This window comes from Amblyraja radiata, chromosome 5, assembly GCF_010909765.2.
Source record: "Amblyraja radiata isolate CabotCenter1 chromosome 5, sAmbRad1.1.pri, whole genome shotgun sequence".
In the NCBI taxonomy this organism is placed as follows: domain Eukaryota; kingdom Metazoa; phylum Chordata; class Chondrichthyes; order Rajiformes; family Rajidae; genus Amblyraja; species Amblyraja radiata.
This window is the reverse complement of record NC_045960.1, coordinates 102,184,671-102,199,242: the sequence shown is the minus strand read 5'-3', so window position 1 is coordinate 102,199,242 and position 14,572 is coordinate 102,184,671. Positions and strand designations below refer to the sequence as shown.

Genomic DNA, 14,572 nt, shown 5'->3' with positions numbered 1-14,572 from the left:
ACCTTTCCAATTATTTTCCTTCAAAGTGGTGTGAAATCTCGCAGGTACACAAGATGCATTAATTAAAACATCTTGTATTTACATGATCCAGATTATTGAAATTCCTTTGCTGCAGGGTAAAGTTTTGTTTGATTAAATCATAAATTACATGCTAATATTCAGGCATTATAATCATTTCAATTCTAATGTTTAATTTTGGAAAGCAGGTAAGAATTGGGTATGAGCCTGGGGAAAAAATTACAGATGTGTGGAAAGAGCAAAGGGTTTAATTAGCCTGTTCACGGCACCTTGAGAGGAACAAGGGACCATGCAATGGACTGTATCATTGATTACTTCACATAATTTGAATTGCTGTTTGCGGTACAAATGCGATGTGAGATTTACGACTTCATTCTTCTGAATGTAGTATTTTAAGTGCTATCACAATAGAGGTCCTTGTATAAAATTCAACATCATCCAGTTTCGAATATATTGGCCTGGATAGAGTGGATGTGAATAGGATGTTTCCACTAGTGGGAGAGTCTAGGACCAGAGGTCATAGCGTCAGAATTAAAGAACGTTCCTTTAGGAATTTCTTTAATCAGAGGTTGGCAAATTTGTGGAATTCATTGCCACAGAATGCTGTGTAGGCTGTCAATTGATATTTTGATTAGTATGGGTGTCAGGGGTTTGGGGGAGAAAGCAGGAGAATGGGGTTAGGAGGCAGAGATAGGTCTGTCATAATTGAATGGATGAGTAGACTTGATGGGCTGAATGGCCTCATCCTGTTCCTATCACTTATGAACTGGTATAGAAAATATTGAACCGAAAGTTCATGATAATATTACAAACATAATTATCATTAAATAATATTGAAGACCCAATTTTATTTACAGTGAAATATTTTAACGTCGATCACAAAGCACAAATATGACTGTACCTTACTGTGTGTGATATTATTCCTTTATATTGATAGGTAAAATACTTATGTTTTAACAGGGAAGTCAACGCACGTGCATACAGCAAATAGGATGAAAAGCAATTGAGATATCCATGTACATCTTATGTATCAGTTAATTTATATTGTTGGTAATCTATATATTCGATTAACGATGTATTTCTTTAGCCAAAGATTGTTCAATGTTCAGTGGATGACCTCACACCAGCATCCTTAAAGAGCGCAACCCGAATCTCGCTCCGAACTTCCCATCGGAAATTCAGTAAGAAAGCGCTGTATAATTCTAAAACTTTATTTTTTTTCCCTCCCGAATGATACAACTTTATATTGGTAATAAAATTATTACCATCTTATTTTTGAAATAAAATTGACCCTTAAAAAAACAAAGTTACAAAATTGGAAACGGATCTATACCATTTTTGCAAAGGTAGCTTGTGGATGATACTCCGAGACTCCGCCCAAAGACTGTCAGCTCCTCCAATCACACGGCCCGACCGCGAAATATTAATAAACATGAAAACTCATTGCTATGCACATATCTTAGTCGGGGATCGGCGAGGAGAATTTTTCCTGGGGGCCTAATATTCAGCCGAGGAGGGAGAGGATAGAGGCAATCTACCTGGTTATTGGGTTACTATGGCGAGCACTGGCAGGCACTCGGGATTCTTGCTACTGGTGATTTTTCTACAAATAGTGCGACCTGGTTTAACTCAAGTAAGTGCGTATTCATTTGAACCTTGCCTCTTTATTCTTCTGAAAGTAGCTAAACTTTACTGCCGCTACCGCGTTGGTACTTTCACACCCGTTGTTTTGGACCGTTGCATTGGTTGAGCAAGAATATTTAATACCGTGGTCGCTGGGCTCCACTCGGTTATTAGCGTGCCTTGTTTCAAATTACACGAATCGCTGCATTCCTCTTCGACCTGTAAGATCTCCGACATACACAACAGGCCAATTAATAATCATCGCTACAGGAAAACTGCTGAGCAGTAAGCATTTATAGCTAACTCCACTGAGAACTTCACATTTATAGCTACAACGTTTTACTTTAAGAAAAGGGAAAGTGAAGCTTATGTCGAGAAAAAAACCCGTTTCCCCACATCCGACTTTTCTGATGTGACCATTAAGAGATACGATGAATAGGCTGAACGGACGGAGATGTTGGTGATCTTTGTCCTGTCAGTGGATTACTGTGACTGTATTGTCTAGGAACGTTGGGTAGGCGGAAGATGAAGGACAAGACATGAGCATTTTTTTTTTGGTGCTTTGGTAGTTGAAGTTTGTTACTTGGCATACCTATTTATCGTACCATTTAATTTTGTACATCTCCGTAGCTTTAGGAAGCCTGTGTCATATTTTGCTATTCAAGGTGTAATTTTTTTGCGAAGGGGGAAATGCTTAATCTAAATTGGCGTTTAATCTAGTTTTACAATAATTAGGTCTACATTAAGTCCTGAAACGGTACAGTTAACATATTAGAGGCGTGCCAATTTGTTTTGGAGGCAACGACATTTTGTAGTAATGAAATCTAGATTGGGTACCGTTCGTTGGTGACTGTTCCATAACTACAATATTGTCATTCGCAAAGCGTGATAAAGAACCCTTTTTTAAATTAAAGTATTTATAAATCAGTAAATATATTGTATTTAGACGAATAGAAATGTCTTAAATGGCGATGTGAGCACACTTTCAAGTTAATATTTAATTTGATTTTTAATGGTTTTCACCATAGGATGTACCAGATGATCTAGGTCTCCCAGGTCCGGCTGGAGTCCCGGGAGTGGATGGGATCGACGTAAGTCATTGGATCGCAACGGTGACCTGTCTCTGCTCCCTCTCTTCTCTTTCCTCCACGCCCTCTTCCCCCTTCCATCTACTCCAACCCATTGAAATCCGCTTTACCGCAACCAACAGCATTACACAATGCAACCGAAAGCCGGTACCTTTGATGAAGGACGCATGCAGACCATACAATACTAGGCGTTTGCAATGTGGTGGACGTGAACGCGGCTGGGTCAGAGTATCGGGGACTCTGCCTCCAACATCAACATGATGCCTTCGCCCTGTTCAAACAACACACATCATTCATTCGCTCGCTCACTCCCGCACCAGCTTTTAGCCATGATATTCGAATATTTTAATTTGTTGTAATGACATTGGTTCATTTATTCTGATTTACCTACAGGGCCCTCGAGGTCCGGATGGCCCCCCGGGTCCGCCGGTGAGTGCCCCCCCTTTCTTTTGCATTGTATCATTTATATATTAAAAACATTATTATCTATTATATATGATCCTCATTTTCAATACGAATTCTGTCCAGGGTCCGAAAGGTGATCCAGGTCTGAATGGCGTGATCGGGTCGGTGGGAAAGGCAGGAGAAGATGTAAGTAGGAAATTAACTTTAAGAAAGTCATGTGCCGTGAATCAAAAGTGCAAATGAACAAATATCACCGTCAGTCTGTATCTTCGTCGTGTCTAATGCAGCCTTAAATTGGTGAAATGACTCGGCGACTTCGCTGCAAAAATCCAACAGCGGGGGTGAGAGTGGCGAATTCCAGGTCTTCCGCTTTAAACAAGACCGTTATTGTGCACAGGTATGAAAGGGCTTGAGCCATGTAGACGGAACAAATATGCAAAGTCCTCGCTGCAAATAGATGGCGTGCTTTTAAATTATATATTTAACTCTGTCTTCAGAATGCGCTTGAGAATCTACCCAGTCCTACGAGGGGGTCCTCGGGTTAAGTCAGCTAGTCCCTGAGATCAAGGAGGGGGAGGTGGGGGTTCAGACTTCCCCGGTTAAAGTCTCTCTTGGGGATAAGAACTGCCTTCGCTCATGGGGATTCTCTGCACTGTCCGCAATTAAAAATCAGGACAAAACTGCCAATCCTTGAGAAAAAAACGCGGGTTTAGTAAAATAATAACATGTTTTAAAGTCCGCACTAATCAGATATATCTGCTAGTTCCTATATTGGACAAGGGGATGTACAGGTGTTTCACCGCAACTCGGGCATCAGCCAGCATGTCCGTGTGGGTGACAGTTGCTTGTGGCAAAGCGGGGATGTCGGTGGGCGGTCACTGAGTGTGGAGGGACAAGAAGTAGGAGATGAACTTCAGGGGAAATGTGCCCAATTAATTTGAGACCCATGTCATAATAGGGTGGAGGTTCGTCTCTGCCTGTTGTCTCTGTAGTCTGACAACTTAATTCAGTTGCAACTAATGGGCTAAGTGGCTATTCCCAAACTGCCCATTTTGACCCACTAACCAAGGCAAATTTCGACCTTGGTGTTTAAAGGCCTTCAATATCAAATTGTGTACTTTAACATTAAATTGGAGTCGAATTAAAAATACAAAGTTGTGATAAAACACCCCTAGATTCTTGCCAGGAATTGTGAATGAGGAGTAAGTAGGGATTGAAAGAATATCTAATCATTGGCCTCCTATTGGATGTTTAATTTGTCATATGACCCAGTCTCCTCATATTGGACACAATCCTTTCCTCTTTTCCAATATTTCAAATGTGTTCAAAGAATGAGAAGAACACAACTTCGGTTTGCAAACTTTTTATTCCTCCTGGATTATTCAATCAGTATTTTGAATATTAATCTTTGATTCTGGAGATTCCATTGATAATTCAGGACTAACGATGACCCATCAAGAGCTGACATTGAGATAAATAATACCTTAAAGATTGTCTTTTTCCTTAAGAGAAATGTAAAACACAATTTTTTGATGGCAAAATAAAGTTTTTCAACCTTTGGAAAATTATCTAGATGAAAAAATAGGACACACCAGACTAAGTGGGACCAGTTAGGTCCCAGCATCACATTGGAGGGCTGGTCCTCCAATGCAATATTCCACCTCTCCACCAATACCAATATTGGTGGCCAGTGGGGTGGTGGGGTGGGGGTGGGTGGGGGTGGGGGCTTTCTGGAGGGCTAGTATGGGTGTTGTGGGCTGAAGGGACTGGTTTCCAGAGGGATAGTGTGGACATTGTGGGCCGAATGGATACTTGGGCTGGCGGCTCAGTCACTCAAACCTGTTGTGCTGGCAGCTCACTCACTCATGGCTGGTGGGCTGGCAGTTGACTCACGGCTATTCCTTGAAATTCCATTTCAAGCAGGGTGCAAGGCCACCAAATTCAAGTGCAGTTTCATACCATTTCAAGCAGCGTGCAAGGCCACTAAAGACAGCGAGTCGTGACCTCTCCCTCCTCTATCTTGCAGAGACTGAGCCACGCCCACACCTCTGGGTTTTATAGTCCCTCCCCCCTCCCACCAGAAGGAGCGTGACCTTCATGGCGTGGTTGACAGGAGAGAGAATATCAACATTTTTTAAACTAATAACTCTTTCATTTTTCATCGATGGGAAAAATCCTCAACACCTGATGAGCAGAGGGGTACTCTGAGTAAAATGGCAAAAATCACAGCAGTATGTGGTAGCATTTTTTCTAAAATCAATAAAAAGCGCAAACAGGAAGTGGTCAAGATTAGACTTTTAATTATATAGAAAGGCAAGGCAACTTTAATTAGGCAAGGCAACTTTAATTAGGGTACACACAATTGCTGGGGAAACTCAGCGGGTGCAGCAGCATCTATGGAGCGAAGGAAATAGGCGACGTTTCGGGCCGAAACCCTTGCAACTTTAATTAGGCAAGGCAACTTTAATTAGGCAAGGCAACTTTAATTAGGCAAGACAACTTTGGCATTCTCAGACCAACTTTTCAATTAGGCAAGGCAACTTTAGCATTCTCAAACCAAAGGCAACTTTTGCATTTTCAAACCACATTAAGGGCCCTCACAGTTTAGTAGACATGTGTTCAGTGTTATTCACAGTTCAGACTGGGAGACGTGACCCTCTCGCTCCCCCATCTTGCAGAGACTGACTGAGGCACTCAACATTTCAGGGTTTAATAGTCCGTCCGGAAGGACTTGGCCTTCAGGAGAGATAATCTCAACATTTTTTAAACACTAATAACTCTTTTATTTTTCATCGATGGGAAAAATCCTCTTGTCCTGCGCAGCGGAGGGGACTCTGAGTAAAATGGCCAAAAATCACAGCCGTAAGTGGCAGCATTTTTTCTAAAATCAGTATACAGAACATCAGACTTTTAGTAATATAGATTGAAGTGTTACCAACACAAAAATACAAAAAAGATCAAAGACATAAATGTTTTTTAAATAGATCAATTATACATTATGAGTTGGCCTGAGAGGGGGTGCAGTACAATGGTTAAAAATATATTCTGGAAGTGATGTTCCTATTTAACAGTCCCAGGGTCAATATAACTGAAGGATAATGTTTTCCAAAGAAGCTGTCCTGACACTAAAGTCCGAGATCTAACTGTGTTTTGGTACCTGGTCCACTCTGCCTACTGCAACTGCTCGTATAGGCTTTACTCTAAGTGACAATTGATTTTTGTTATGGTTTACAGTTTGTGGCATATCACATAGTGATGTGATGGAAACTCCCTTTTAATGAATTGGGGAATTCATTTCCTCTTTCAGCTGGGATCATCAATGGCATAGTTACACAAATTGCAAGCTTTCAGAGGTTGATGAAAATATAAGATGTGGCATGAAAGCTCCTGATGTGAACCCTAAGCTTATCACTACAGATTTGCCAGAGATTTTCATAGGTAATACTATGCAGTCGGAAACACAGATGATTAATTCTGAGTTTGTTGGTTGTGCTGGCCATATCTCAATCACTCTGTCAGATGGAACATTATGAAGACTGACGACAGTTCTCAGAATGAGATTCAGGTGACTGCAGATGCCAGAAATCTGAAATAAAATAAAAATACTGTAAACACTCAACAGGTTGCCCAGCATCGATAGGATTACATTATTCACATTATTAGCTTATTTGCAGAATTAAATTAATCAAGACTTTGCCCAGACAGAATTGTGTGGCATTTTGGAGGTGCCATGGCCTGTTGCAATTACAAGTGCCTGGTAAAGATCTTCTCTGGCAAGAGGCCACCTGTTCTTGTACATTGGTCAAGTGTGGAACCATTCATTTAATTAAAATCTTCCACCATCCAGAAGAAACATCAAGGCTATTAAGGAATTGCCTCCATGAGCACGTTTTTAAAGGAATAGCTTTAAGCACAGAGCATTCCCAGCTTCATCAATGGCTCTGAACATACATTGAAGTGTATTGCGCCTGTGTGCTCCATCTGCAAGATGGGGTGATCCTTCAGGAGTTGACAAAACAGCTCAACCTCAATCATGGAGAAAATCAAAGGTAGCAATTATTTGGTCTCTAATATCTGCAATATTGAGTCCAAGTCACAGTACACTCTAATTAGGGAACATCAATCCCCAAGCCCATGTAGTTGCTCATTTGGTGTGTTGGAACTGTCCACAGCACTGCAGTAAATCAAGAGGATGGCTTCTTGCCACCTTCTGTGCATTAAAGGGGTTATCAATAAATACTGACCTCACTCCTCTGCTCACTTAGCCCCTGATTGGAAATTAGGAAAATCTGATCCTCATGGTGAGAAAGTTGCCATTTTAATAATCCTTTGTTGCGACTGTCCACTGCAAATCAGAAAACCATGAAGATACCAAATGATATACTACACGGCAAAAATCTTTATCTTTGTGGATATTTCAGCTTTTGTCTTCAGCATGTCTTGATCTGTCCTACTACAGTGTCATAGTACACACTCAGTGACTGCAGCCAAGTTTTGGATAGTTGCAGTACAGGATCTTTCTGGTCCTGTATGGTCTGGTTTCAAATGTCACCATTTTACCAATAATCTGGGCTAGCTGGATGATGGGCATTGTTGGGATTACAATTGCTGTCATCTAGAGAGAGAGAGAGAGAGGGCAGATTCAGACTCCACTCCCTCTTCTCCAAGGTGCGTACATCAACATTGTGAGTGAACCATTGAAAGACACATTATTGAACTGCTGTGACACCCTGACAGCCCCTTGCCCACACTAGGACTAAAATCCTTTGGCAGCAGTCTGAACTTCCACTATAGCAGTTGAATGTCAGTAGTGCTGCAGTGAATGTTGAGAGTTATCAAACCATTATTGACAGAGTTAAAAAGTCAGGAATGTATAGTAAATTTTAACTGGTGAGTGTGTGGAAATACAGTATCTGATGCTTAAAGGGACGTAGGTGTTCTTGTATATAAGTAACTGAAAAATAACATGCAAGTGCAGCAGGCAGTTGTTGAGGCAAATTATAGTTGGCCTTTATTGCAATAGGATTTGAGTATGAGTAAAGTTGTCTTATGTGCGATGCTCCGCTATTCCCTGGGAAACGTCTTTTCATTGTGCACTGTACAACTGTTGCTTGCAAGATGACAATAAAGGTTGATTGATTGATTGATTATTATAATTAAATAAGGCTGAGACTATATGTGGAGTCAGTGGGGAGTGGGGAAGGAAAATGGCTAAGGTTTTTCAGTAGGGGCAATCTGGATGGTGGTGATGGGGGGGGGGGAGAGGATAGGGAAGGAAGTGAACAGGATCACTAACATAAGGAGAGGATGTCTGGTATTGGATGTTACGTCTACGTTGGGGTAACGTATAGTCATATAGCATGCAAACAAACCCATTGGCCCAACCTCTCCGTGCCAACTATGCTGCCCCATCCAAGCTAGTCCCATTTGCCCAGACTTGGTCCATATCCCTCTAAACCATTTGTGACACCTGTCCCTATGCCTCTTTCCTCAAATCCACCCAAGGACTCAGCAGTCCTTCCAGGTGAGACAAAAGTTCACATGCACCTTCTCTAGCCTCACCTACTGCATTTGGTGTTCTTGATAGAGCCTCCTTCAAATCGACCAAGCATAGAGTAGTTGACCATTTCACCAAGCATTTGCACTCCATCTGCCAAGTCCTGCTGGATCTCCCAGTTGCTAACCATTTTAACTCCTCTCTCCACTCCCATACTGACCTTTCTGTCGTGTGCCTCCTCCATTGCCGGAGTGCGGCCACGTGGAAACTGACGGAACAGCATCTCGTATTCTGCTTGGGTAGCTTACAGGCTAACAGTATGAACATTGAATTTTCCAATTGCAGGTAACTAATCTACATACAGTATGACAAACCTGCCCCCCCTCCCCCTCCCACACGGCTATCTCCTTCCCCCTCCCCTCATTTTCCCTTTCCACTTATATTCCTTTCTCTGGCTTTACAATTCATACCTTAACAACAAGATTCTTTTTTCTGGCTTCACATTTCATATCTTACCTCATACCATATCCTTATCTCACCCTTTTGCCTCTTCATCACTGGCTTTTGTCCAACTGTCTATCTATCACAGCCCCCCACTCACCTGTATCCATCTATCACTTGCCAGGCTTTGACTTGCCCTCACCTCTCTTCCAGCTTCTCCCTACAACCCACCGCAATTCATCTGAAGATGGGTCCCGACCCGAAACATCACCTATCCATATTCTCCAGAGATGCTGCCTGACCCACTGAGATTCCAACTTTTTTCTTTGACTTTTTTTTAAAAAATATTTCCCCTCTCATCTTAAACCCATGCCATGAGTTCTTAATTCCCATACCCTTTGTGAATTGGCCCACTCTAATCCCCACATGATTTTAACATCTTAATAAGATCACCCCTGAATCTCCTGTGCTCCACGGAAGAAAGTCCTAGCTTGCACAACCTATCCCTGTCACTCCCTAAATCTATCACAATATTTATGATGATCAGACAGAGGGGCAGAATTAGGGCATTTGGTCTATTGAATTGAATTGTCAGCCATTCGATCACAGCTGATCTATTTTTCCCTTTCAACCCCATTCTCTTGCCTTCTCCCCATAACCTTTGACGTTCTTACTAATCCAGAACCTATCAATCTCTGCTTTAATAATACACAATGACTTGGCCTCCACAGTCACCTATGGCAATGAATTGCACAGATTCACCACCCTCCGGGTAAAGAAATCCCCCCTTATCTCCTTTCTAAAGGTACTTCCTTTTATTCTGAAGCTGTACCCTCTGGTCCCAACTCTGCCACTACTGCGAGCATCCTCTCCACATCCACTCTATCTAGGCCTTTCACCATTCATTAGGTTTCAATGAGATTCTTCCTTATCCTTCTAAACTCCAATGAGTGTCAGAAAGAACTGCAGATGCTGGTTTAAATCGAAGATTGACACAAAATGCTGGAGTAACTCAGCGGGACAGGCAGCATCTCTGGAGAGAAGGAAGGGGTGACATTTCAGGTCTGATGAAGGGTCTCGACCCAAAATGTCACCCATTCCTTCTCTCCAGAGATGCCGCCTGTCCTGCTGAGTTACTCCAGTATTTTGCGTCTATCTTCGATCTAAACTCCAGTGAGTACAGGCCCAGTACCAGATATGCTCCTTAGATGTTAGATAAACCAATCATCCCTAGGATTTTTTTCATAAACCTCCACTGAACCCTCTCTAATGCCAGCAAATCCTTCCTCGGATATGGGGCCCAAAACGGGCTCACAATATACAAAATGTGGCCTGTCCAGCATCTTAAAAAGCCTCAGCATTATATCCTCGCTTTTACATTCTAGTCCTCTCAAAATGAATGGTAACATTGTGTTTGCCTTCCTTGCTACTGACTCAACATAGATATTGACCTTTTGTACCAACACTCCCCAGTCCCTTTGCACCTCTGATTTCTGAATCCCCTTCCCATTTAGAAAATAGTCCACATTCCTTCTACCAAAGTGCATGACTGTACATTTGCTATGCTGTATTTCATTTGCCACTTCTTTGACACTCTCTCAACCTTTCCAAGTCCTAATGCTTCCTCAACACTACCTACCCCTCCACCTATTTTTGTATTCACAAAGCCATCAATTCTATCATCCAGATCATTAACATACAACCTGAAAAGTAGTTGACCCATCACCGACCCCTGCGGAATACCATTATTCTCTGATAGCCAACTAGAAAAGGCGTCCTTTAATCCCAGTAAGTCAATCTATCTGTGCTAGTACCTTGTCTCCTATCTTGTTTAGCAGCCTCATATATGGCGCCTTATCAGAGGTCTTCTGAAAATCCAAGTACACAACAGATTTGTCAGGCAAAATCTCCTCTTAACAAAACCCTGCTTTCTTCAGCCTATTTTATCACGTGTTTCCCCCAATAACCTCATCCTTAATGATGACTCTAAAATCTTACCAACCACTGAAGTCAGATTATTCAGCCTATAATTTCCTTTATTTTGCCTTGCTCATTGTCAGCCACAGTTGCCTCATTCTCCCCTTAGTGTGTTTCTTCCTCTTTGGGATGAAAAGATTCTGCATCATATCATTAGGTAGACAAAAATGCTGGAGAAACTCAGCGGATGAGGCAGCATCTATGGAGCGAAGGAATAGGTGACGTTTCGGGTCGAGACCCTTATTCAGACTGATGTGGGGGTGGGGAGGGGGGGGGGGGGGGGGGTCAGTCTGAAGAAGTGTCTCGACCCAAAACGTCACCTATTCCTTCGCTCCATAAATGCTGCCTCACTAATTTCTCCAGCATTTTTGTCTACCTTTGATTTTTCCAGCATCTGCAGTTCTTTCTTAAACACTGGATCGTATCATTGGTGGCAAAGTTATGAATGGGGGCAGATTGTGGCTAATGACCATAGAGTGTACCTAATAAATCACCTCACTATTTGCATTATGTGAGATTGGGCCCATTGGTCCTGTACAAAACAAGATCACATTTTATTATTGCCATGACTCTGTTGCACTCCCTGTGATGTAGCATCTTTATGTAGCATCTTCAAATGTTATGAGAGGAAAATCTCTCACAACATTGTGAATGGCTTCACAAATAATTGTATAGAGCCCTTGGATGACCTGTTAACTCCATCATATAGCACCCATCTTACTTACTTAGATTAAATTGATGACTTGGGCCTGGGAAATAGGAAAATGGTATTGTGTCTTCTTTCAGCTGCTGGGAAGGTGTAGAGGAAATAGATCTTATCTCATAACTTTTACCATGATTTTGAAATAACAATAACGTAACAAAAGCAGAGATGCGTTGTAGGTTTATATTGTCAGTTCTCTTCAGAACGTTCCCTAGAACTGCATCTCAGAATGGTGCTGAATGGGGACATCTGACAGGAAGGCTAGTTACTCATCTCATGGGCTATCAATTCCCTCTACCCTGTAATGAAACCAGATCTTAAACATGCATTTATCCCATAGCTATGGCACATTCTCCTAATGGAACGGCTGGGCTTGTATACTCTGGAATTTAGAAGGATGAGAGGGCATCTTATTGAAACATATAAGATGATTAAGGGTTTGAACACGCTAGAGGCAGGAAACATGTTTCCAATGTTGGGGGAGTCCAGAACCAGGGGCCACAGTTTAAGAATAAGGGGTAAGCCATTTAGAACGGAGATGAGGAAACACTTTTTCACACAGAGAGTTGTGAGTCTGTCAAATTCTCTGCCTCAGAGGGCGGTGGAGGCCGGTTCTCTGGATACTTTGAAGAGAGAGCTTGAGAGGGCTCTTAAAGATAGCGGAGTCAGAGGATATGGGGAGAAGGCAGGAACGGGGTACTGATTGGGGATCATCAGCCATGATCACATGTAATGGCGGTGTTGGCTCGAAAGGACGAATGGCCTACTCCTGCACCTATTGTCTAACCTTCCATGTGTGACTATCTGTCACTGTGGAATCCTAATGTTTTCAACTGATGTCTCTGACAGTGCCTCACAGCACCTCCCTGAAGCAGCTAAACACTGACCTTTCTGCCTTATCTCCAAGAAACCGACCAACTTCAATAAACTGAAATGACAGCGCAAGCAACCACCCATCACATAAAGATTAATTAGAAAGTCTAAAGCGAAATTCCTCTTTCTATAGGGATTCTTATTTTGCTCTACATTGTAAATCCCACAGATCCATGTAAATCCCACAGATCCATGTAAATCCCACATCCATTTCCTCATCTTTTTTCTGCATCTTCCAGTCATTTCCAGTTGATGATGGGGTAAGAAGGAAACATAGAAAATAGGTGCTGGAGTAGGCCATTTGGCCCTTCGAGCCTGCACCACCATTCAATATGATCATGGCTGACCATCCAACTCGGTATCCTGTACCTGCCTTCTCTCCATACCCCCTGATCCCTTTAGCCACAAGGGCCATATCTAACTCCCTCTTAAATATAGCCAATGAACTGGCCTCAACTACCTTCTGTGGCAGAGAATTCCAGAGATTCACCACTCTCTGTGTGAAAAATGTTTTTCTCATCTCGGTCCTAAAAGATTTCCCCCTTATCCTTAAACTGTGATCCCTTGTTCTAGACTTCCCCAACATCGGGAACAATCTTCCTGCATCTAGCCTGTCCAACCCCTTAAGAATTTTGTAAGTTTCTTGTAATATCTTTTTTTATTAAAGGTAATCAATTACAATGCTTCAAACAACTTTATATCAAATTAATTCAATTTGCATTAAGTAAAACACTATTAATACTTATCTACTATTTTTTTTTAGAAATAATGATAGAAAAAGAATAGAACAGTTATAAATCATTAAGAGAGTGATTAAATAATAATTTGATTATATATAAGAAAGAAAAGAGAAACGAAAAAAAAAAAGAAAAAAAAAAAAAAAAAAAAAAATGAAAAACCACAATATGTATTGTTAATAACACTGCTACAAGTGATAGTATCAATAAAGACATATATGTTAATTCCAATATAAAAATGAATTATTCTCACCAAATCCCGCAGGGTGCACGCCGAGCTGTGTTGCCAAGAACAGCTACTTCTCTAAATACTGTATATATGGAGACCATATCTGTTCAAAAGAATTATACTTGTCCAATAGGACAAATCTAATTCTTTCCAGATGTAACGTCTCCATCATCTCTGCTGCCCACATTTTGGTTGTGGGGGATAATGTTCCCTTCCAAAATTTCAATATGATTTTTTTCCCAATTATCAAACAGTAATCAAAGAAATTTCTTTGATTTACTGTAAGTGATAGATGTAAATCCGGAATTCCAAATATTATTAGCTTTGGGTTAGGGTCCAATTTAACTTTGATGACTTCAGAAATAACTTAAAAAATTTCTGTCCAGTAATAATTCAATTTAGGACATGTAACGAAACTATGTATTAAATTTGCCTCTGCTTTCTTGCACTTATCACAAATAGCGGAGAGATTCGGAAAAATACTATTTAATTTAGTTTTCGAATAATGTAACCTATATAATACTTTAAATTGTATCAATATATGTCTGGCGTTTAATGAACACCGGTGTATTCGTTGTAGACTTTCTTCCCAGTTTTCTTTTGTTATAGCCAATCCCATTTCATTTTCCCATGCTTGACGATATATTTCCGTTATTGGATTCTCCTTATCCAAAATGATGTTATATATATAGGCTATTAATTTTTCTGTATTTGGATATAAATTAAACAGTTCGTCTAACAGTCCTGCTTCTTTATTTTTATAATCTTGTGTATTGGATTTAATATAATCTCTAATTTGTAAATACCTAAACAAATGTTGTGGAGACAATCCATAAATATCTTGTAACTCCTGGAATAAAATAAATTTTCCTTTTCTATAAAGGTGTTCTATCCTTGTAATTCCTAAATCATCCCATTGTTTAAACCCCCCATCTAATATAGCAGGTTTAAACAATGGGTTATTCATAATTGGTAATCTAA

At 40.9% G+C, this 14,572-nt stretch overlaps 1 protein-coding gene across 1 annotated transcript in view; it reads left to right on the top strand.

Moving 5' to 3' along the window:
* Nucleotides 1-1,468: 1,468 nt before the first annotated feature.
* Nucleotides 1,469-14,572, top strand: part of col9a1 (collagen type IX alpha 1 chain) — an 87,174-nt gene continuing 74,070 nt past the window's right edge. The window contains exons 1-4 of the mRNA XM_033021895.1: nucleotides 1,469-1,651; nucleotides 2,670-2,732; nucleotides 3,123-3,158; nucleotides 3,258-3,320. Coding sequence (XP_032877786.1) covers nucleotides 1,574-1,651; nucleotides 2,670-2,732; nucleotides 3,123-3,158; nucleotides 3,258-3,320 — 240 coding nt within the window. The 5' untranslated portion in view covers nucleotides 1,469-1,573. The remainder of the gene's footprint in view (nucleotides 1,652-2,669; nucleotides 2,733-3,122; nucleotides 3,159-3,257; nucleotides 3,321-14,572) is intronic.